The sequence below is a fragment of the Teleopsis dalmanni genome, chromosome 1 (assembly GCF_002237135.1).
Source record: "Teleopsis dalmanni isolate 2A chromosome 1, ASM223713v2, whole genome shotgun sequence".
Classification (NCBI taxonomy): Eukaryota; Metazoa; Arthropoda; class Insecta; order Diptera; family Diopsidae; genus Teleopsis; species Teleopsis dalmanni.
This window is the reverse complement of record NC_051846.1, coordinates 40,469,665-40,496,264: the sequence shown is the minus strand read 5'-3', so window position 1 is coordinate 40,496,264 and position 26,600 is coordinate 40,469,665. Positions and strand designations below refer to the sequence as shown.

The 26,600-nt window shown below is 26.0% G+C and overlaps 2 protein-coding genes and 1 non-coding gene across 6 annotated transcripts in view; 2 read left to right on the top strand and 1 right to left on the bottom strand.

Moving 5' to 3' along the window:
• LOC119677950 (ankyrin-3-like) overlaps window positions 1-18,933 on the bottom strand; it is a 31,456-nt gene extending 12,523 nt beyond the window's left edge. Inside the window, exon 1 of one of the 4 annotated variants that reach the window (XM_038089811.1) lies at window positions 18,504-18,933. In XM_038089811.1, the coding sequence (XP_037945739.1) occupies window positions 18,504-18,815 (312 nt within the window). In that variant the 5' untranslated portion in view covers window positions 18,816-18,933. Of the gene's footprint in view, window positions 1-4,247; window positions 4,403-14,095; window positions 14,273-18,503 lie in introns of those variants that run through there. The other 3 variants (XM_038089576.1, XM_038089656.1, XM_038089734.1) reach the window with 3 other exon arrangements.
• On the top strand, window positions 9,911-10,122 carry LOC119673544. The gene has a single exon (XR_005252071.1). It is a non-coding gene; the product is annotated as a small nucleolar RNA U3 (small nucleolar RNA).
• A 5,987-nt stretch (window positions 18,934-24,920) lies between the features above and the next one.
• LOC119677661 (probable medium-chain specific acyl-CoA dehydrogenase, mitochondrial) lies at window positions 24,921-26,057 on the top strand (the record flags this gene model as incomplete). The annotated part of the gene is given in 2 exon segments (XM_038089144.1): window positions 24,921-25,182; window positions 25,707-26,057. Coding segments are annotated over 2 exon segments (369 nt in total), but the record flags the coding sequence as incomplete, so codon positions are not given.
• Window positions 26,058-26,600: the final 543 nt, after the last annotated feature.

Genomic DNA, 26,600 nt, shown 5'->3' with positions numbered 1-26,600 from the left:
TTTAACGAGTGGTATTAGGAAATTCTCAACGGGGAGCTAGCTAACCTTCATACAGAAAACTAAATATATTTTGCTAAATAATAATTAATTTTTAGTGTAGCAAATGTATGCATGCAAATGGATGAAATGTATGGAATCCTATTCTATTCTGTATTCTGATAAATGTACAAAAAAAGACTAAATTAATGAATATAATGAAAATGTGATTTACTGAAATATCCAATTGATGTCTATAGAAAAACTTTAGCTTGAATCTAACAAAAAACCTGAGAAACTAATTTATGTAGAAATCGACTCCGATAGAAATAAAGCAAGGTCAGATTATTTTGTCACATTTATCAAGGTTTTTCAGAGTTGCCAAATTTAACACACCCTCATAACCTGGATCAAATTAGTTTAGCAGTGGATCGAGGAAAAAGACTTAGATTTTTAAAAAAAAGTTTATTTATCTCATATATGTATCAAGTATCTCATTTATATATATTTGTATGTAGTCTTGATTTTTTTTATACAACATTTATTAGTTCTATTAAGTTTTTTTAAATATGTGCACCGCCCGAAAACATAACATAAAATTAAAGTTTATATGGACAGACATAAGGTAAACATAATAAAAAGAATATAAAAAGTTCATTAAAAAATAATAAATGCATTTTTACATGTTTTGTTCTATAATAAAAATGTAAACAAACATGTGTTTTTTTTTTAAATACTTTTTCAGGGTACATTGTCCTCCCGGTGATATTAATTACGACTCCCTATGAACCAAGTAAACAGGAAATAAATCACCAACCCCAATAGCATATTGTCTTTAATATCTTACAAACATGTACACGTAAGGATTCGTTATCCTTAATGGAGTTTATATGTAGTATGCATAAAATTTAGCAATAAAACAGGTGCAATCCCTTTTTTTATACTGCCTTTACTATTTATTCCACCTTTTTTACCCCACACACTTCCCACATAATTAATTATTCATGATATTATTGCACGCAAAAGCATATTCTTCCGCATATACTATAACAAAAAAAATACTACTATATATGTATATATTTTACATATTACATATACATAAAAAAGCATATACAATATTATATACATAATTTGCTTTGTTTACAAAATTTTTGTTTACAATTTTTTCGATATCGAAAGCATCAGTTGGTTTTCCATTCGAAGTCTGTTTCTAATTCAGAAAAAAAAAACTAAATTACAAAGAGACTGGAAAATAGAATTTATGAAAGTTTTAAAACTGGAAGGTTTTACTTCCAGTAATAATATTTATGTAAATTTATGATTTTCCAAATGAAGTAACCGCTTCCAATTTTTTTTAACATTCAAAGAAAAATTGTACATGAAAGTCATATTATGAAAAATCTTATAGACATTTGTAAAAACATACCATACCTATATAAAAATTTTATTTCTAATAAACAATTTTAATTTAAGACTTCTGTTTATATATTTTAAAGTTTACTCTAAGAATTATCTTCTATATTACTATATTAATAGATGAAAAATTAAATCTATAATTTTCATTAAATTTTGTTATTAATTTTTAGTCAAATTAAAATATAGTAATATATATAGTAATATATAGTATTAGAAAAAATTTTTTTAATATACAAAATATTAAATATATAAACAAAAATATACCTAATATGAAAAATAAGTTCTTCTTACATAATTTTGAGGCAAAAAATGATATGAACAGAAAGCTTATTAGTAATAATGTAAGTAATATAAATATATTTAAGTACTTTCTATATATGTGTATCTAATAAACTTTACGAACATCGTAGTAATGGGACATGGGACATATTCCATAGCAGAGAAATAAAACATACATAAATAATATAAATATAAAAATATATATATAAATAAAATATATATAAATAAAACATATAATAAAATATATAAATAAAATATATATAAATAGAAATATATAAGTAAAATATATAAATAAATATATATAAATTAACATTTACAAATAATAATATAAATAAATATATATATATAATAAACATAAATGGAATATTATATTATAAAAATAATTAAAAATTAATGAAACCATTGAAAAAATATATATAAAAGTCATAAAAATAAATTATATAAAAAACTATTTTAAAAAACTTTTATATAATAAAATCATTAAAATATATATTATATAAAAAATCGTAAAAAACACAAATTATTTAAAAATATCAATAAAATTCAGTTATATAAAAAATCATAAAAAAAAATTATTAAAAAAATAAAGTAGAAATATAAAAGAAAAGAACAAAATAACTCATGATGGATACAACCCATTATACAGAAATAAAGTATATATAAATAAAATATTAGTTATGAAATAAAATAAAAAAAAAATTTTTATATAGAGAAATTCATAAAAAATAAGCTATAAAAAAATAATTATGTAGAAAATTTTAAAATGTAAATTCAAAGAATCAAAATAACAAAATAAAAAATTAAAAATGTACAATTTATTTTAATAATATTAAATTGTATAAATTGTAGTATCAATATGAAAAGTAGTTAGGCCTTATCATTATATTAATAAGCCCAAAAATCATATCTATATTGTTGAAGTTAAAATAATATAGTTTAAAAACTATAATCTGAAAGTTAAAAACTTAATCAGTATTTAGTTTATAAAAAGTAAAATTTTGGAATAGAATCGGTAATTCTTCGGTAATGGAGTATTGAAAATAACAGCATTCAAGAACAGGACTTTAAGTGATAATTCTTTCAGGTCAACAGAAATAAGTTTACATTTGATACCATTAATTCAGGTCTAATCATTTACATAATTAATTAATTATACATCATATGAAATAATGAGTTGGAAAGTGTTCATATTCCATCTATATAATTAATTAAGAACTGATTATATAAAATAATGAAATATAAAGCAAACCTAATCAATAATTATACTCAATAGATTATAGATTGCTACACTGCAATCTTTCTTTTTTACTCCTTATGGTATATTTGCTTATAATAATGGGTTTCCAATAACTACTATTACCTTACTTTGTAAGACTTTATTATCAACTTCTATTTGTATATGCCAGTAGTTTCGATTTAATATAAATTTATATATTATATAGAGCTTATTCTTAAGTAAGTACGCAAAACCTATAATCTTTAAATAGATTAGTCCGAACACAAGGCATGTGTTTTGCAATTATTATAATATTAATGTAATATAAATTTTATATAGCTTATTATATAAAGAGCATATTATTAAGTAAGTAGGCATAACCTTTACTTAAGTCTTTAAATAGATTAGTCTAAACACAAGGCATTTGTTTTGTAATTAGTGTAATATTACTACCATAATATCACATTATAATCTAGTATAAATATGCTTTATATTATAAAATTTATCTATCAGACCCATCTAAGCATATGAACGACGTTTTCAAAAATAGTTCATATTTCAAAAAAAAATTTTCTTTCTGCATTAGGTAAGAGTAGAAAATATAGTTATCTAAAATCCAAAAATAGTTGAAACCTTCACCTTTGCCATACAAAAACTATCTACTAGCATGACTCATATTATATAATAACCTCGTACTACCCATTTAATTTAATAGTACTTAAAATCTTAGTTAAGTGAAAAGAAAAAAAAACAATTTGAAGAAAGGAACTGCATGTCATGAAGTAAAATTCAAATGAAAAACGATCTAATTATGTCCCCATTTAGTAGTCACGCACTCTGCGTGCAGCCGCACCCAAAGTCTCAGGATCTCAGAACAATTTTATAACGAAATTAAAATGGCAATTAACTTTTAAATTTATTAAAATGATTTTTTTATTTATCACAAAATTTAATTATATAAATGAACATTTTTAAATTTATAGTTTTTTAATTGCATTCAAAGCTTAAATTCAATGTGAAGGGTGTTGGAAAATCAATACAAAAATTTTGTGATAAAAATTGGGTGGGTCCTGTCTTTGAAAAATTTTTTCAAACAAATAACTTTTATAGATAATTTTAAAATTATATATACTCTTAAACACACTTTAATAAAATTTGATATTTTTTTAAAATTTATCTTTTTATTTAAGCAAAACTATGAGGAAAAAAAGATTTTTCAAGCCAGACAAGAAAAATCAATAAATTGAAAAATGGACGCCAATATGGCTGCCAGAAATTTTCACTATGGGATTTAAAGGATTTTCTACAAAAACTCACTTCTAATTTTTAACAAAAAATATAAATAAATTTAATAATTTACCTGCGTTCCATTTTCAGTAACCATTTTGTTAAAATTTACTTAAATACAGCTTTGAAAAAATTTTGAAGATATATAGTATAGAGAAATTGTGTAAGCGGATGTCGTCACTGCTGAGTCATAATTTTCCGTTTTACTAATTTTTGCAAAAATGTTCAAAAAATTGCACTATTTTTCATCAATTTTTTTATAAAAAATCACTTTTAGCTTGTATTCAATACAGCAGAAATTTTACATTAATAAAAAACTTATCAATTAAAGCACTTATTTTATATAGTATAGATAACTATCTATATATATATATACTATGTATCTATATGAAGGGTGAAAAAATTTAATTCACTAAGTCGTTTGTGGCAAGTATTTTTGCTTCCGATTTCTTTTAAACTTAACTCCAGACTGGATGTGATTGAAACTTCAAAATATCCTAGTAGCCGCAATCGTATAGTACACGAAAAGGATGTTCCAAGGACTTGCGCAATAAATCCAATTGGAAATTCAATGTGCACTTCTCTTGAAACGCTAAAATCACACATTTTCCAAAAGAGAGCACACACAGAGCACTCACAGTGTTCTGTGAAAGAGCAGAGTGAAAACTGGCAGGACATGTGTTTAGCACGTGCGTTTGTTATTGTTTATAAAAGAAATATTGAAGTTACCGGTACACGGTTTTTATTTATAGGGTAGTTTCTGTTGACACAGACTTTTGGAAGTGAGTGCTTGTGCCAGTAGAAGGACATGAAAAAATGTGAGCACGTGCTAAGCGTGGGAGAATTAGTAACTCAATTTTGACGTAAATTTCATAAAATAATAAAAATGACAGTAAATTATGTTTGATGTGTTAACAGAGAAAAATGGCAATTTTGCAAGTTCAAAATACTTACATGATGATACATTGCCAAGTATACTCGAAAATTGTGTCAAGCAAGGAAGATACTTTTATGAGATACAGAAGCAAAGAAAACAGAAATTACGCTAACCTTGCAGTAAAGACATTATTACTTGAAAAATATGATCAATAATGTATCACTTTACAGTATGTCAAGAAAGTGTTTTCAAAATTTTATTGACTCAAATAAAATTTAATGTACATTTAAATAGAAAAGAATTATACCTGCTCATATCAAGAAATAACAACTTTTCTAATTGATTTCTAATATAATATTTTACGGGAATACTTAACAAGGTCTAATATGTATTTAAATAGAAGAGAATTATAACTACTCATATCAAGAAATAACAACTTTTTTCGTTGATTTCTAATGTGATATTTTACGAGGATACTTAACGAATCCTTATATGTAAGTAAGTTAGTAAATATGGCTGAGAAAAACAACGCATAGACCTACTAGATCAATACCAACCAGTCTGTAAAGAGAGCGAATAATCTAGTAGATTCGTAACGATATTATTTAGAGTCCAATATTAAAGCCAAATAATAACGTTAGCAGTCTTAGATGTTTCTTAGCCAATGACCTATCGTAGCAATCATCAATAAGTAGCTAATGTCGAAAAGAGTCATAATGATCAAAGCAATATTCGTAGCTGTATCACTTAAAAGCAGCTGTTAAAGGCAACTTATAGATCGTTACGCTAAGATATTATATTTCTTAGATTGTGTAGCACAAGTACTCCAAATGGTTCGAAGAAACAAAACTGCACCAAAACCCTAATCATTTGTAGGGACACCAATCACAGCACTTAAAAGCAGCAAATGATTTAATAGATTTGAAGCTACACTTATTAGAGTCCTTAAACACTGTTAAGTGTTTACACTGTTATTGTAAATTTCTTAAGATATGTGTAGCGGATAATGTACTCCAAATTTAGGAACGTAGATAAGTTACATAAAACTGGAAGCCCAAAAAGTTGTGTACGATATTTAAAATATACATACATAATAAAGAAGTATAATAAGATACGTAAGAAAGAGTCCTATAGCATTTAGCCTTAACATCTCTGTTAGGTTTTGAAACAAAAAAGGATAAAAATCAGGCATTATCAATATTTAAAATCCTTAAGACAATTAGTTTATTTTACAATAAAAATATCAAATATTAAAAAAAATTAACCAAATAAGCAATATACAAAATTTAATACATTTGTATATGTATATGAATGTCTAAAATCAATATCACTAAAATTAAGCTTTAAGTAATGAATTAATACTTGAAGAACACATATTATCCACTAATCTTCTTATATCTTGAATTTATTTCCTTCAGTTGGTATATCGATGAACGATATAAATATATATCGAAAGTATATATATAGTACTTTAAAACTACTACTAAATCTTTTTTTGGTACGTCTCACTTAAGGCTTCAAAAAATTATTATTCACTTAACATACGAAGAAGAAGCTATGCAGATCAGTCCAGTATTTTCACTTTAATTATGACTCAATCATTTAAAAAACACCAATAAAAACCAATAAATCACAGATAAAAACTAAATCATTATATATCTATTGCCTTAATGAGTCGAGGTTAGATGGACGGAGCAGTTGACAAAAGCAGACTAGTTAGAAATTGAAAATAAATTCATTATTTTTGTACATTCTTATTAATTCCAGATTTACATAAACAAAATGTTTAAACCAATCATTTTGTTTATACTTTCTGATTTGAGATTTAGATAGTCGCATCACTTGGCAGAAGAAAATTAAAGCCAATGAACTCCGAATGAAAATCAAATTAATTTAATCTCAAAATATTCAATACTTATATATAAAAATATAATGAAAAATCAACCTAGTTTTGTGAATAAAATATCGCAATCTTTGGAAAAGCCGGCTTAAGTATTCTTATATCAATAAAAAGTAGATATACATATTTACGTATTGTTGTTTATAAATAAAAATATGTAAAATATATGAGAATTAAAATTTTTATTACATTTTGCTTTATTATGAAGATTTCATTAAATAATTTTCATTATTTTACTTATTATTTTTCAAATACTAAAAGTACTTTTTATTTTTGTGTTTCAGCTATTATGTTATAAAGTTATGCCATATTTTTTTTTCTATTATTGTTAGATATAGATATCAACATTAATTAGGGTATTTTTAAATTAATAAAAATTCCTGAGAAATATCATTAAGTCAATTATGAAATCATATTAGCCTATTATATTTATTATACTCTTAAGACCTGAACTTTTAAACCGCTTGTTAATAGACGCTGTTATCATTACTAATCTGCAAATTATTATATTTCTATCTTAGACGTAATCATTGTATATAGAGAAGATATTGGTACCGGGTTTCGTAATACACATTGAATATTTTTTTCGGACCGCTGTAGGTTATAGATTGACAAAGATTTTCATTTTAATGAGAATCTGCTATCTTATTTAAACAATTAAAATTTATAAACAGAAACATACAGATGCACTTCATATTTTCTCTTAAAATCCATTAAATTTCTAAAATAAAATTATAAAAAAAAATAACAGATTTTAAAAAAAATGTACCTATATAGTTATATATATGGTATAATAGTTATTTTCGTTCCATTTGTTCGAAATTTTATTTAAAACTATTAAATATTAAGTATTATTATTTAAAATTATTAAGGATTAAGTATTCTTAAATCTATTAATAGTAGATATAGTTACTTAAAAAGTACACACTGATCTCAAACGGATATTTTCAAATAGAGATTTAAATGGCTAGTCAATTTCACTTCTAAGATTTTTATGAAAAAATACTTCGATGACTGATCCTTAACACCAATTATAGTTAAAACAAAGAAGTATTGTTGTGCATAATTAAATAAAATTTTATAACTCACCAAATTTTTCATATTAATTTTAATTAATAATAAAATAATTGTTCTTGTTTTAATTTTAGTCTAATTAATATATTCCTATTATTAAAAAATAATTAAAATAATTTAAAAAAAAAATGTTTTTTTTTATAACGAATAATGGCTTCTAATTTTACTATACATATAATAAATAAAGAAAATAAATCTTACATAGTATTTCGCAAAAGAATAAGAAAACTTTGTGTTAAATATTAACTATTAAATATTAAATAAAATATTTAACCAAACAATTTAACGATTGATATTAGATTAAATTCAGATAAATTAAATTGAGACAAGTTAATATAATTAAAATCAAGAATAATTAAATGAATTTAATAAATTAATCATGCAAAATTAAATATTTGTTTAGATCAATTTCAATTATATTATAATATTATTTTAATAAAATATTATACATATTTTAATAATATTAAATGTTTTTTTTATTAAATAAATAAAATAATTACACGAAATTTATATAATTATAACTTAATTAATATATGGGGAAAAAAAATATTTATTCAAGAAATTATCAAGCTACTTAAATGACCTAAGACAAAAACCTAATTTAATAAACTTTCTTTGTAGGTAATTCGTGCTACAATAAATCATGACCAAGAGAAGAATGAACTTGTTTATCGGACATAAACAAACAAAAGAAGAAGAAGGCTGCTCACAGAAGTTCCTAACAGTTCCATTCAATTTTTGGCACATATTGAAATTCCAACAATTGGAAATGTCAAACTGTAGCATTAAAATCATCCCCAAAGCATGAGGGCACGTTTTGCTTTTGTTATTAAATTCGAAGTTCGAATTAAAATTTGCCGCCAACTGTTATAACGTCACCCACCCTCCTATTCGCATGGCGTAAAAAAAGGGGTTGCAGAATTAGTCACTTTGGCACACAAATGTTACGCTTGCAAAGTGCAATGAATCCATTGATTTAAAATGCATAGTGGGGTGCATTTTTAATGCAACTCGAAATTGTGCGTGACGATTTGCATTCTGATTTGAATTAAAGTTATATTCGGTTTATGTGATTTTCTTTTATAAAATTATGTATGGTATATCTACGGGTACATACAATACATCTAAATTTTTATTGCTTTGCATGGTTTCTAGGGTGTTAATTTTCGCATTGGGGTGTTGCTGGGACAATAACCTAAATGTTGTGTACATTAAATTAGTACATACATACTTATTATTTCGTTCTAATATTAACAACGTACTTTATATACATCGGGAATGATTTTTCTTTAACCATAAGTGGATAATTTTTTACAGATCATTAATATAAGTACATTACTTTTATTGGAGTACATTAAATTGATTGAATTTTATGTAAAATTAATTATGAAAATTACATCGAAATCTCTTCATCGAAGAATATTTTCTAATTAAAATAAAAAGATTTTTTATCTAATATCATATCAATCATTTAATTATAGTTAAAAATTTAATAGCAATATAAATATACATTATATATAAAATTGTGCTTTTGAAATTCTATTACACCCTAACACATCCTCAAAGCACATAATAGAAGTCTGGCCAGCACTTATGCATAAATGAAAGAAATACAGAATTGAGAATCTTGTATCGAACGAAGAACTAATACTTAAGTAGTAGTAGGTAAATTGTAGAATTACAATATATCACAGCAATTAGATGTAGAAAAATATCCCGAATCCATAAGGGTGGCACAAAACATGCGTGAATAATAAAATATGTCTTTATATTTTGTTTTTCGTTTATCTCTTTCTTGCCTTGGTTTTCATGTAGAAAAATTTATAATTCTCAGCGACTTGAATGCTGTATTTCTGTAAAAGCGGAATGTCTCGTTGGTAAAATTAAGACTATACTTCACAGGATCATTTCTGTAGTCAGTCTTCTTTTACTTTAAATGCAAAGTAAACACACCTTTACCCGCGATGAGGAGGTATATCGGTTTGTCTGTAGCGTGAGGATATGAGTATTTTCCCTAATCTGATTCGTATCAGAGTTTGGGAGGAAATATTCTTCGATGATCGCTCGGTTAAACAGGCAAAACGACTTCTGAGTGGTAAACCAACTTATACTAATACATTCACCAATGCGAAACTCGATCTACTTTCTAGCTAGAAAATTTCATCTGTTGAATTTTAGTATGTCTTACGAAAAGTCAGATCTAGCTTAGATTCACGGTTGCCACTTATGGTACTTTAGTACCAAAATTGGTACTTTTTTTCCGTTTGGTACTCATGTTCAAAAAATGGCGACCCAACTTTATTGTGGATATTGTATTGTTTTATACTTTTTGTACATTTTATATAAATTGTATTTTCTTATAAAAAGACAATAGAAAAATTTTGGACCTTTTTTTACAGAAATGGTACCTTTTTAAACCAATTTTAGTACAGAAAAAAATTTTCAAGTGGCAACCGTGTTTAGATTATGTATCAAAATCTTATAAAATCGTCAAAGACACGATAAAAAAATATAAATTCTCGTTACTGTTTGATCAAATTTCATATATGTGTTCATTAACAAGTGGTTAAAAGGTTGAGGTGAAGGAGTATAACAATTGTAATAGAATAACATGAATTCATAATTGACTTAATGATATTCCTTAAGAATTTATATTAATTTAAAAATACCCTAATCAATGTTGATATCTATTTCTAACAAAAATAGACAATATACCTAATGTAGTTTTATAACATCTAAAACGCAAAAAATAAAAAATTCTTTAAGAATAAACAATATTAAAAAACAAAACAAAGTAACATAACGAAAATTATTTAAAGAAATTTTCATAATGAAAAAATATATATACTAAAAATTATAATTCTCATGTATTTGATATATTTGTACTTATAAATAACAATATGTAAATTTGTTTAGTGTGACAATTTTGTTTTAATATAACTAGGCATTATCTTGACTATCATTATCTTCTGGATTATTCTCTTGAGTGTACTTTCGTTTTTATTCAAATACGGAAAGGCACATAAACATCAATATTTTTTATTTTCAGAAACATATATAGATATATTATAAATATATACTATTTAATATTAATATTCTAATATTTAATATATTTCATATATCTTATATATATAATTCTTCTGTACGTGTGTTGACAGTGAACTCCTCCTAAACGGCTGAACCGATTTTGATGAAATTTTTTGTGGGTGTTCAAGTGGATTCAAGGAAGGTTTAGATTCGCAATTTGGCCCACTGGATAATGTCTTTTTAATTAATTTTTTATTTTTTGGTATCCATACACATTTATATTAGAAATTTAAAATTTATTCATGCTTACTTTGATTTGTTTAAAAAGTTTAAAATCTTTAAAATGAATAGTAAAACTGCCGTTGCATTAAATGTCTAATATAAATGTATATGAATACCAAAAAACTGTATAATAATTAAAAAACGTTATCCAGTGGACCAAATTGTGAATCTAAATTATCGTTGAATTCACTTGAACACACACAAAAAAAGAATTATATATATAAAGATATAAATAACGTACAAAAAATAATGCCACGTCTTCGTGGACGAGGAGGAAATATTGGTCGACGGAGTCGGAATTCACAATTACTCTAGAACCGTCGGTTAAATAGATCGGCAGAAAACAATGAAAATGTAAGAAACCAGGATACAATCACACGTGCTAATGAAAGTCAAGAGCAACGCAACGAACGCCAGGAAAATTAATTGCAAGGGGAAACAACGTTCGCTGGGTCAGCTAGTATATTATATAAATATATATATATATAAATATATATATATTATTATATTTATATATTATATATATTATAAATTATATATTTATATTATTATAATATTATAAATATATATTTATAGTTAAATTTATATATCTGCATATATTTTTTAAAGATCGTTTATAAAAATTATTAAATACAAGGCAAAGCAATTTAATCTTTTTCTGTTTAAGCACATAATAATCTACTAGAAAGTAAGAAAGAACATAATTATTTTTGCACATGAACAAAATGGGTGTTAACTTCTAACAACCCATACCTATATATATGTAGTAATTATTTATACCTAAAAGCATACATTATTATGCATTAAATTTCTTGTTTAATTTTTCTTGATGGCTTGCAACAACAATATCGAGTGGCAACGTTTTTATTTAGTTTAAACACGCGATATTTATTCTTACGCTCTGATTTACGAACATCTAAATAAAATTCAATTAAAGCCAACATAAAATATTAATAAATGTTACATTAGTAGTAATAATATATGCGTAAAGCATAGTGTTTCGCATACCAAAAATATCTTTGGATTATTTAATAGAATGTATCCATACTAGAACCTAATACTTTTCTGCTTATTGCCTGATAAGGCATCATTAAGTTTTCCTTTAACTTTTTCTTAATAAGTTAATAATATAGAGTATTTTGAGTTTAATAAAAATATAAATGGTATCAATTATTATATTAACAGATATAGAGATATACAGAGAAAAAGAAAAATGAGATATTAAAAAAAAAAGGGATCAGAATGACAGAGCAAGGAGTAGTAAAATGAGATAGAATAGGTTTAGTGTCTGGCTATATAACTTATCTAAACTATGGGTAATAGAATGGATGAAAATATTATAATCTAAAGATTAAGAATTAGTCTGAATGTACATATAACACAAAATTAAAAATTGACTCTTTGATCAACAATAGACAATTTTGTAGAAAGATATGCAGCTTGAATTTTCGATAGCTGTTAGCTAGGAACAATAATATTTAAATATTGTAAAGGATTATATTTCATTACTTCTAAGATATCAGAAGCAACAAGAGGTACAGTAATCGAAACATCGGAATGTTTACTGCACCTAAGCTACAGATGGACAAACTATAGGAAAAATAGATCGTCAGCCATTGTTAATTTATTTCATATTAATAAACTGTTCACGAATTATAAGACATATGTTAACCGACTTTTTCACCGCGTCATAGACATAAACTTTATGTATCTTTCAATTCTTTATGTGTGTGAAGAGTATAAAAGGAAACACAATAATATATTTTATACTTTTAAAGCCAAAAAAGCTGTAAACTTTTGATTTAAAAGGCAAACATTATTTAATACTCAGTTGCTTCATAAATACGACATATTTTGACGACATCATTAGAGACTATAATCTATGGACGCTTTATTTGGGAGACTAGTACAAGCTATATATTTAAAATTGAAAAAAAATTAAATATTTTTTTTTGGTAATTAAAGCAACAACGCTAAATTTTTATTTTTTTTTAAATGTAAATTAATTCAAAATGAATTGCAAATAAGAATAGTCACCGCACAATTACGAATAGGTCCTCAGAGAGCTAAACAACTTGTTGAGTCACGTCAGTCCCATGTAGTGATTAATTTTATGTTTATTTATTTGAAAAAAAAATAAATAAGTAAAATGTACTAATAATGTATTTATTTAGTTCACCATTTGCCTAATGCTTATAAAAAAATTTTTATTCACTTGATTTTATGATAAAATTATAAACTAATTTTTGAAAACAGTTTTATACAATTTTTCCGTAGCTAATTTTGTATAAAACCAAATTTGAATTAAAAGTTAGTAAATAACTAAAACAACTATTAATACATCGAGCATAATTAAGGCCGCCAAATGCTGCTATTTATAAACAAAAGAAACACATTGACCGCAACATATTTTCTTGATCATCATCGTTGATGCTAAAACACACATTAATATTTAATTAAGTTTAAGAAAAATTTAATTTAATTTTAAAATTATTGTCTTTTTAGATTTAGAATTATGTAGGCATTTATATATATATATGAGCACATAAGAATATAAATTGAAACTCGTCGAAATCGGGCGCGTGATATTCTTATGCACATGCACTTAATGACATGGTGCAGTTTTATTTGAAGAAAAAAACATCAAATGAAACATAAATAATTACATAAATTTTAATATCTCATATTTTTATAAACTTTTGAAATAATTCTTTCATTTACACGTTTATATAGTTTTCAAGAAACTTTTTGAAACACTTACACCTAAACTCTGTAACGATGGAAAACGTTTCTTTAACGTAAGCATTTTCACTTAAAATATTTTTAACCACTTTTCAAAAATATTTTTTCACATTTAAAAAATTTTTTTTGGTTGAAAAATGAAAATATTTCAATAAAAATATTCGGCCAGACAATACCAGACGCAAAGCAGACAATTGACGAGATATCGTAGAATAAAACAATATTGTATATTTTCATTTTGGGTTGAGCATAATTTTACCTCAGGCCCATGCAAATCAACGGACTATCACATGTGGAAATGGCTGTGTCAGAGCGAATTGAGTACATGCTTAATCTAAAGCTTTCTATTTTTAAATATATCTATAGAGCAGAAACCCTCTAGAACTAAACTGCGGTAATATGAAATAAATGTTTGAGAAAATAATTCTAAAAAGCAAATTTAATGTTAAGCTCAACGAAAAATATTACAGATGTTTTCAGTTTGAGCATTGAGTAGATAAAATAGTATTAAGGAAAAAAGTTTTTTAATAAAATTATTTTATATCAAAAGACTTGATGTTAATAACATCGGTCGGCCTCAAATAAGTTTATAGAACGCTTTCATTACATTGTGTGTTTAATATTTAAACAAAAATTAAAAATCTGATTTATTTAAAAAAAAAAAATTATTTAGTAATCATTTCAATGTTGGGTCAATGTCATATAAACTGATGCAGCTCTTTTGTATCTAATAAAAAATACAGATAATATTTTAAGTATTTGTTTTTTACCGAGCTATAAAATAATATAAAACAAAAAAACAACCTAAAACGCAGCAAAACAAAAAAAACACAAATACTTATAAACAATTAAGGTCGCTACTAATCGTCACAAAAAAGGAACAATTTTCTCAATCCAAATCAATTCTTGAAGAGATAAACAGTAGCTCTTTTAATCTGCAGAATTTGTCAAGGAAAGATATATAGTAAATGAGGCACAGTGTTCTTAATCCAAATCAATTCTCATAAAGATAATCTGTAAACCTTATTACTGCCACCTTTTTACCATAAGATGAGACTAAAGAATGCTGACATGTGAGAATTTGTCAAGGCAAGTTGTATAGTAAATGAGGCAGTATTCTTAATCCAAATCAATTCTTGAAGAGATAAACAGTAGACTTTTTAACTGCCGCATTTCTAAGCTGAAACTATAGAATGCTTATATCTGTAGAATTTGACAAGAGAAGATATATAGTAAATGAGGCACAGTCTTCGTAATCCAAATCTAATCAAATCTTAATCTAAAGAATGCTGACATCTGTAGAATTTGTCAAGAGAAGATATATAGTAAATGAGGCACAGTCTTCGTAATCCAAATCTAATCAAATCTTAATCTAAAGAATGCTGACATCTGTAGAATTTGGCAAAAGATGATGTATAGTAAATGAGACATAGTCTGCTTAATTCAAATTAATTCTCATAGAGATAAGCAGTAAGCTTTATCACTGCCTCCTTTTTACTATAAGATGAGATTAAAGAATGCTTACATCTGTAGAATTTGTAAAGAGAAAATGCATAGTAAATGAGACAGTCTTCTAACTATATATAGCAGTAACAGTAACAATTTAATCTTATTCCAAAATAATATAAAAACTTATTTATTTTCATTTATTTCCAATTAAACATGTTATGTATGAACTCAACATAGCTTTCAGGCAAGTATTTATTTAGATCAAAAATTTAAAAATAACATATTTAAATCAATAACGATTATGTTTGCTTTTATTTTTATTCTTTTTGATGATACAGTGCAAAAAATATTGATTTTTTATAAAAATAAAATTCATATATTTTAATCATTTAGGGTGGTTGGTTTGGAACCACACCCAAGGAATATTCAAAATAATTTATTAGTTAAATTATGTTTTATTTCGAATAATTTAATATTCGGAATATTTAAGTTAGTATTTGAAATAAATTAATAATAATTACTTATAAAATACATATATTAATATGTATATTTAATATATATATAATATTTATATTTATAAAAAGTAACAATTTATATTCTGAATAATCAAATATTCGGAATATTTAAGTTTGTATTTGAAGTAAATCAATAAATTTTTTTTTTTGATTTAAAAAGTAATCACTTATCAACTTTAAATAAACTAAAAATTAGTCAAATAATATTTCTAGTTATTAAAAATTAACTAATTAGCTAAATAATTATTATTGTTAAAATTTAATAAATTTAAAATTGAACTCAAAACCACATTAAAAATTTAGGAACTTCAGCAATAAAAATAATTTTCAAAAATAAAAACAACAGGAAGTAGTGTCACCATATGTTTATATGGACAATATTGTATACATTTTACAATTATTCAACTCTGCCATTAAAGTTCCTAACTCTAAGATGAAATATGAAAAATAACTCAGTTGGAAACTGAACGATCCGTTTTCGAAGACATCTTGAAGACATTGATAATAGACACTAAACACATATGTACATTATAGTCAGACGTCATCAATTTAAGAATAATAGACAAACACTGGCAATAACATCTCTTTAATAAAATTACTGAATTAAAAATTGACGACACAGAATCATTGGATTATACGATTTTGTATGGATTTTGTATTAAAAATAGTACATAATAGCGCAAATTTGTTGATCTAAGTACAATAAACTAAACATAGCATTAGTAACCTTACCACTATTTCAAGGTTTAAAATATAAGTAAATGATCAAAATTTCTAGGGACCCCCCCCCTTCTTCAATTCACTTGAGGATATCTCCAGCATTAGCATTAGCCAGATTCTTGTCTTTGTTAATGCCTCTAGCTGCTTCTAGTTTGACCTTCTATCTACTACCCACTATTTTTGTGGATTCAAAACGGTTTTTTGGCTAATTGAGAAGGACTCGTCCGCCGTCCACCTCAGCTAACTAACTAACGTCTATATCGAAAAATTGTAATTTACAAATTTTTGGTATCCTGATTGCTTATTTTATATTTATAAATATAAAAAAAATGGATAGTAACATTGTTTTAATAACAATCGCAAAACTCTATATTAAGAATTTGGAAACTGGATTGGAAACGGTTTCTTCACCAACCATATTACAAATATTGTATTAATCGTTTAATCCTTCAAAAAATAGGTCCTATATCTAAATCTAACAAAATAATCCGTTGAAACAGATTTAGTTTCAAAAACAAATGCTTATATTCAAAACAGGCTTGTTCATAAAACCCTTTCCTCATTGCGCATTTTGCCCACTTATCCTCGACGACCAACAGCAGCTCATAACTTCAGTGTTTTATCCTTCAATAAAAATAAAGGTTAAAGTAGTACTTCTCAAAAGCAGTTGTATTAATCGTGTTAAGACAATAACAACGACAAACGGAGCACTTCTAAGTATCTTATTATTTAAAAAAGATCCCAAAAGAAAAACATTACTTAAATAAAATACATTAATTCAGCTGCGGAGGCCATCCACTCAAACATATTTATTAATTTCAAAATATCAAAAGATGTTATGAATTTTACAAAGTAGTCTTATAATAACATCTAGTAGTTCCACACAGACTAGATTTTACCAAGGTTTTTATGTTCGAATTAAAAAATGTTTTGTTTTCGAATTCTGTCTGCGAACGGTTTACGAAAATTGTATTTAAAGTTTTTGTAAAAAATAGGGTGTGTGTGTGTAAATATTTGCCAATCTCTAGCCAGTGTAGACCCAGTGATATTCATCAAATTTTTTGACATTTGAAAATTCTTAATTATCTTACTATTCTTATTATTATCACCATCATCAGTTTCTCTATCTCCCACTGGAACATAGGGCCTCAATAAAATACTTCCATCTGGTTGTTCAGCTCATTCTACGTCTCTTAGCTATAATACTATTTATTATAGTTTATAGTTTTCTTTTTAATTTTATTTTATTTAATAAAATAATAAATATTTCGTTTTGTTTATATTATATTTCTACTTCTTCTATATTTTTTTTAAATTTTTTATATACTTCTAATATTTCTCATTTACACCACCGTGGTAAATGTTAATGGTTATAAATAAGAACTTTAATATATTCACATTTTTTCCTTTTTTTTTTTTGTGGTTTGACCTAACGAACGAGAAAAATCAGTTCAAATTTAATCCCTCAATCCTTACAGAGGCTTACGTCATTTCTAAAAATCGAACTGATAGATACACAGCAGCACAAATACATATTCAATAGAAGTATTCAAAAAAGCATAGTATTACATCATCTTAAGGAATAACTAGGAACAGGAGATGTGACTCAGTAAAGCAATTCTCAATTAAAAAATTCTCGACAAATAATGTATATGAGAATTATGCTATTAAAATTCTATTTGCACGTTGAATAGAAAATTTTAATTGAAATGGGTAAATGATTTTAATTAAAAAAGTACTTACCGAGCTTTGATGTCCGCTAGGACAATGTTCATGCTTGCCACCAACACCGTGTTTGCCATGAAGAATATTTTCCTTGTGTCCTGTTGGCGGTGATGCGATCTGTAACGGTGGATTTTGATGATGATGATTGTGATGATGATTCGAGTGGTGTTGATGATGGTTGTGAGCTGTAGGTGGTGAAGGCATATTGTGTCCACTATGTGGTAAATGCGATGAATGCTGTACACCAACTTGATGACCATGATGATGCGGTACATGGCCTTGTGAGGCCTCCAACAATGTTGGCTGTATATGAGTGACAAATTGGGCCATTTCAACACTACACTTAATATTTATTCACTTAATATTTAATTTATCAAATTTTGAACAAAATACTTTTTAATAAAATACACAAATGTGTTTAATATTTATAACAAATAAAAGAACTACGCACAACCACGCACACACGCTTAGCACATTTAATTGCACAAAATATTTATAAACTCTTGAAATATTTTTTTTATTTATAAATTATTATATTTTTTGTGTATATTTACTGCTGCGTGTAAATATTGTATTCAATCACTGAAAAGCTCATTCATTAAACAATCACTTTAATTATTTATATATTTTCTTAAAAAATTTGGAATTTTCACAACGATTAGGTAATCTCCCTTTTCTTCTACTTAAATGATTTTATTTTTCACATTTTGTGGGTATACTAAAAAATTAGTGCAGTGAAAGCCAGTGTAGCAAAATTTCACAAGTTTCCGCTTTGTTTTCGGGACAACCTTTCTAAAGGAGCAATGCCAAATAACTGATATAATTTTCCCTGCTGCTATGCTACTTGCTATGGCAGGATACGACGAATACTTTTGCTCATCGGTATCTACACCATGCGAAATTGTGCCACTATCGCACACAGTGTGGTATGTAGATGATGCCGTTGCCGTTGCCGTTGCCATTGCCGTTGGTCTGCTCCGGCCGTTAACTTGGCTTTTAAACTTTCGGGTGGTGGTAGGTATGCCATCTTCCAAGTGTTTATTTAGCTGCTATTTTATCTGGGAACAGAGTTTGGGGTAATATTTGTGCTTATTTCTTTAATATCATCATTGCGTCGGCGTTAAAGCTAATCTGTTTATTAAGGATATTTAAACTAAGTTTTTAATTAACGTTCATTATGAATAAAGGAAACAAATTAAGAAGTTAACTTGAATGTATAAATTGCTCCAGTACAAAAACAGAGATAGGCAATGTGAAAAATAGAAAAAATAATAAATTTTTTTTTTTTTGCTATTATATATTGTATAAATTTGATTTCAAAGTCAATATGATAAGAGTGACTATTTTTACTTCAATAGAAACTCAAATACTGCCATAAAGCAATTACACTAAGCACAAAACCTGGCTATAAGAAGACTATTTAAGATTCCATGATATATTAGAACAACAAATATGCATGTAGACATGCACAAAAAATCTACTCAGTGAAAAAATATATCAGGGACGTGCCCTAAAATTATTCCCAAAAGTTGATGCGCTACGCAAGCCCGCCTTAACAAACCTCAAGTTCCCCTCCGGACCCACAGGAAGATATGCTGGTCTACAGTTGACCTATAATTAAAGTTTAGTATGGAACTGGGATAAGCCCCCCGGCCACAAAAGAGTAAAACTGCACAATAGCACTAACTCAAGAAATCACAACAACAAAATAAAATTAAAATAATTTTTGTTGTTGCAATTCACTACTATTTAAAACCTGTCTATTAAATACCAGAATTTCTATTAAAATAGAAAGAGACACTACTGTCATATTGACGTAAAAATTAAATATTATTAAAATTAAAAATTAAAAATATAGGTATTCAATTCGCAAATTGTAGAGTAGCTGACGCAAATCGTAGAGTAACATTAGCATGGCTTTTTCCGTATTACGTTCTTAGATAAGGTTCAATGCACAAGAAAGAAATAAACTCATGCAATAAATAATGCCTCTACAAAAGAATAGTATTGAAATTTAACAATAAAAAATAAAAATAAAATATAATTAATTTATTTAATTATTCTACAGCTGGTTTATGACTTCGTTTTAATATAACAAAGTAAATGAATTTGTTAATCAACTATCACAGAAAATTAATAAAAAAAAACTCCAAGTTGAACATACAAGTCAAGTACGGCTTTGGGTCAGTAGGCTAATGAACATTGAATCTGAGATTCAAATTTGACAGAGTACGAGCTGAACTCTTAGTACTTGCAGTCTCAAAAAATTAAACACTTAAATAATAATTAAATAATAAATAATTAAATACAAGAATTAATTCCAAGACCGCTGATGATAGATATTTGGCTATACTCGAAACAGCTTTATGGCCCGCCAAAAACTCAATTAATTAGAAAGAAAAGAATATAAAAAAAATTTTTTGTTGTTGTAATTTACTACTTTTCGAAACCTCTATTATATTTTGTGATAAAATATATACAAATTTTTCATTAAAAGTTTATTATGCTAAAATAAGAAAACTATTTTGAATCGAAAATGAAAGTAATAGAAGTGAGTGATAATAGTGGTAGATGAGGCAATTTTCAATCCAAGAGAAATTCGTTTAATCAAGTGATTTCTTGGACCATACATCAATTTCAGATATCACCATCTATACATCATTAGTGATCTTTGGAGAAAAATCTTCAAATGTTAAGAAATTGAAATCGTTCAAATTTAATACTGGCTTCACATGAGACCGTTGTTTGTAATTTTAGATGTCAAAAATTTTCATTTTGTATTGAAAGTAACAATAATTGACAGCTAAAATTACAAACATGACAAATAAAATTACAAACAAAACTTCAATGGATTTCACCGAACCGAATAAATTTAGGAAACTTAGTCAAGCTTATGAATACTGTGTACTCTGAAGTGTAGTTTAAGAAACTTTCTCCAGGAATATAAAACAGATCTCAAAAGTTGGAATTTAGCATTTTCTCTTCTACAATAACAGTAAATACACTAATTAATGCAGTAATTATAAAAAAAAAGCGAGTGCTAATGAGACTAAACTAGTGTCACAGTTCCAGTTACTAATTTTTTTTTTTTTGATTATTCTGACATTTATTTTTCACTTTGGCACTTTGGCAGGAAACAATGTTTCGGTAAAAGATGTGGTTGCCGAAGAATTGAATTCTAAAATACATATATATATAGTATCACATATTTGTGTATTAATATAAATAATAAAACTGAGTAGTAAACTTATTATTTATTCGTTTACGGTTTTAGTTAATATTACTAAAAAAAATTGTTAAACTTAAATTTTAGCAATTAAGAAAAGTTAATGGAAAAAATGCAACTCAATATGGAAAATGGAAAAAAAGAACCTAAGAATTTAGTGTTTAAGGCTACATCCACTCCACTATTTCTATACTTTAAATTTTACTTTCAAATACTTATAACACATATGACATATATCACTGTGTTTAAATATTACATTATTAGAACTGTTAAGTGCTATTGGTGGCGCATTCGATATGTACGCCGACATTTGTGAGACTTAATAAATGACACCCAATAGGGAGAAAACATTTATCAACGATTATAGTAAATATTCATATTTTATTACCCAGTTTATTACATAGTAAATCCACTGTGATATGTATTATAATGGATGTAGGTACTTTACTTTACTCCTAAGTTTATGCGATAACCTCTGATATCTAATAAAAACATGTGTTTGTAAAAATAAAATTTATTAACTGTAATCAATTTTGTGGTAAGGAATCCCTTTGTTATATATTTCTCTATATCATTGATGATTAATAAAGGTTATAGCAAAATATAAAATATGTACTAAAAATGTTAAATAAATGCTGTCAATTTAAACAAAGTTAATTTCATATAGCGTCATTATCATCAAGTATATTAACAATTATTAATGGAAGAAATATGAATTAGCAAATTATATGAAATGATATGCGATTTTTTTAGTCGTTATTAATTTAATTATTAATAATTATTATTATTTAATTTAATTATTATAACATTGATTTTAATCACATTATGGTATTAGGAACGTATACAGAAACTGATCTAAACGGGAAAAGGGGTTTCTAAAACTAATCCATATAATATTAATTTTTTCTTGGCGAAACTGACGTCTCTTATGACGAAAAGAAACTATTTCAAAGTTAGAATGGTTCTAATAGAAATGAAAAGACAACAACAAAAATTTTATTGAAATTTATTATTTGAAATTTATTTTATTGAAATTTGGCTGACCATACAACGCTGTTTTGAGTATTGCTAAGTACAAGGTGACAAAAAAACTTGGACCTTGAGCACTGAAAATGTGTGCAGTCTTGGCTACTTGTGGAAAAACACGATTAGTTATATCTCTTAATTTGACAGGCATGAGTTCTAAGTCTGACACTTGCAGTCCAAACAAATTATATACGGACTTTAAACTAATAAAAATTCGAATAGTTCCTAAGACCACTGATGATGACTACTTAGCAATATTCGAAACAGCGTTGTATGTTCAGCCAAATTTCAATAAATTAACTAAAATTTTTGTTGTGTTTTCATTTCTATTCGAACCCTTCTAATCCATATACTTATATATATTAAAAATGTTACAGATATTAATAACAGGATATTTTATTACATACTTTTTATAAATATAAATTGTTTTATACTTACCTAAAAGAGTTGTTATTTTTCCACAGTTTTAATTGGATTAAGATTGCATTAGAATTTCATTTTTTAGTGTCTTCTGTATCAAATTGTGTAGCAAATAATTTATATTGAAATAAAAATCAATACAATAATGCTGGAGATTTATTTTTGCCCTTTTAAAATACTTTCTGGAAAGCTGTAAAAACGAAATAATCGGCATGACATGTTCTTTCTAGATTTTCAAATTTTCTGAAAAAAAAATAAATATTTAATTTAATATATATTGTTGAAGATTTTAATTTTATATATTTTATAATATTATATATTTTATAATTTTAATTAATTTATAATATTATGTATTTTAAAATATTATATATTGTATATTTTATTGTATCGCTGCTTATTATACAGGGTTACTCTTTTTTTGGTGTCAATAGTATACGTAATTAAAACACACATGATTAAAATTTCGATCAAATTTTTATTTTAATGTATAAAATATATCATTCAAATATCCTTTGCAAGATACCATATACGATTAAATCGAATACTTGTCGACACATAGTTGACAAATAACTTGGCTATAACTTGCCGAATGTTCGATTTAAAAGCAACAAAAGTTTTAGGATTCTCTACATAAATACGATACTTTTTGTAACCACACAAAAAGTTCAGTGGTGATATATCGCACGATATTGGTGATCAATATTACATATCCGGAATGTTTCTAGTGCAACATACCCACAAAAAATTCTTCAAGCAAAAAGATGTTCGTCATACGTGAAGATAATTCGGCACGAAATGTACCTACTACATAAATATCACATTTCAGTGAGTTTTCACAATTCAAAGACGTTTAGCGATTGTAAAACGATCCATATTATAAGATTGCAGTACCAACAAATTATATGCAGACTATAAACTTATTAAAAATAAATTCGAATAATGCCTAAGATCACGGATGATGAGTACTTTTAATTATTCGAAAGAACGTTGTACAATCAACGAAATTTCAATAAATTAATTAAATTTTTGTTCTTGTCTTTTCTTTTTTATTCGAATCCTTCTAACTCTAAAAAAAATAGCTTATTTGTTGTCATAAGAAGTATAGCTTTCGGCAAAAATAATTAATTTTAGTTATTATTTAACTTAATATCGCATAAGTAAAATATATATATAAATTAATAAAAAAAGAAATAACAAACTAGTCCCTATATTCAAAAAAATGTCTACTAAAAAATTTACATAGAAGTTTTATTCTATCTATTATCTCTAGAAAGTAATTGATCTAGGTATAGTTTACAGCCAGCTAAATTAACTTTACATAAGCTAACTAAAATAAAAAAATAAAATAAAGCTTTTCTCTCTCTATTTTTTCCAAACAATTTCTATTAGTACATATATATAGAAGTTTTATTCTATCGGGTTTCGTTAGGGATTAATTGATCTAGGTATATGTTACCTTACAGCCAGTTAAGTTAACTTTACCTAAACTAACAAAAATAAATAAATAAATTATAAAATATAAACCATTCTGAACTCTTACTCCATAATTTTTAATCCCTATGTATATATAATATATTCACAACAGTTCTTCCCTCGTATTGTGTTTACAAAGTGAGCTTTTTGACGTAACAAACGTAACGTAAGCTTTGACGTAACGAATGACAAAATCGTCAACAAGTAGAAAGCAATAACAAAAACAGCCGCACTGTAAATAAAGCGGAGCAAGAGATAAAATACTGTAGAGTTGTTGTTGTTGTCGAAAAAAGTCCATAGTCCGCTTCGTCGAAATTTTGTTGCAGTGCTTGGGTGAAGTATACAAAAGTATAAAAATCTTTATTTATAAACGAGTGAGACGCAGTGCAAAGCGGACGGATTAAACTAACTGTGTGGTGCAAACTTGAGTGGTGGACTATTTTTTATCTACAATATATTTATTTTAAATATTTTTTTATAAAAGTTTAGAATCTATAAATTTTTTTAAATAAATCTAAACTCAAGTCCACTAAAATGGCTTTCTTAAATAAGGTAAATTTGAAAGAATAATAAAACACTTTCAAAATAAAAGAAAAAAAAAATAATATAGAGAAAGTGTTATCAGAGTGCAAAGTACAGCATGTGACGTCAGCAAATATTTCAAAATATATTTATAAAAAAAAACTTGTATATTATATTACGTATGTATATGTAACAGACAATTTAATAATGAACAAGAAATAAAATATTTTCCATCGACTTTGTCAGATGTGGGCAGGCCAAACCACTTCTGGGGGTCAAACTACAGTAGATAAGTAAACAAAATATCTCGGTCAAAGCAATTACGAATCAATTTTTGTATTTTTCGAACTGATAACGAGGCTCGTGAGGAACTAATTTTATGCTGGCTATTTTTTAATTATATTTGACTATTTTTAAATATTGTTTAGGGTTATTATTTATACCGGCCTATTTAGTATATGATTATATATTATCTAAAATGTAAACATATTAATTTGATAACTCAAATCAAAGCAAACAAAAATATATCTTTTAATTTTTTTCCTACTTTTTAGTTGGTATCCTCATCTGTTCGTCAATTAGCAAGTCGTACATATGCCGGCGTTTCACATGTATCAGCTACCGGACCGTCTTTTACGCTTACTGAAGATCAAAAGCAAATGCAAGACTTAGCGCGTAAATTTACCCGAGAAGAAATTATACCTGTAGCAGGAAAATATGACAAAAGCGGAGAATATCCTTGGGATATAATTAAGAAGGCATGGTCATTGGGTCTAATGAATAATCACATACCACAAGAGCTTGGCGGTCTTGGTTTGGATGTGTTCACTTCATGTGTGATTGCAGAAGAACTCGCTTATGGTTGTACGGGTATTATGACTGCACTTGAAGCTTCTGGACTTGGTGTAAGTATTTTTTTACAAAAGACATATATAATTATTTTTCATTTAAAGAGATTATTATAATACATTGACCTACTTTACAAATAATTTACAACCCAGACTAACCCAGACTTATAATTACTATAAACAATTTATTACAAGTAATTTGAACAGATAATTATGACATATAATTATTACGAATAATTATTATTACATATTTATTAGAATACGTACGTTTATTAGTAGAGTTAAGTTAATTAAACTTTAATGGTTTTAAATTAAGTATTCATAATTAAAATAAATTGTTGGCATTAACTTTTTTATAGTATAAAATATTATTGTAACCTATATCTACGATAAAAAGTCCCAATATCAATTACTAAATTAATTGATTTAGACATTGAAAACGTTCTCATTACTTTGACTTATGGAATTACTCTTATGTAGATATACCCTTCACACAAATAGTGACGCTATAAATCAATTATTATTTTAAAATTAACTGCAATGGATGGCATTAATTGTGTGTATATAAATAGAACACAACATTTTGTTTTTAAAATATTT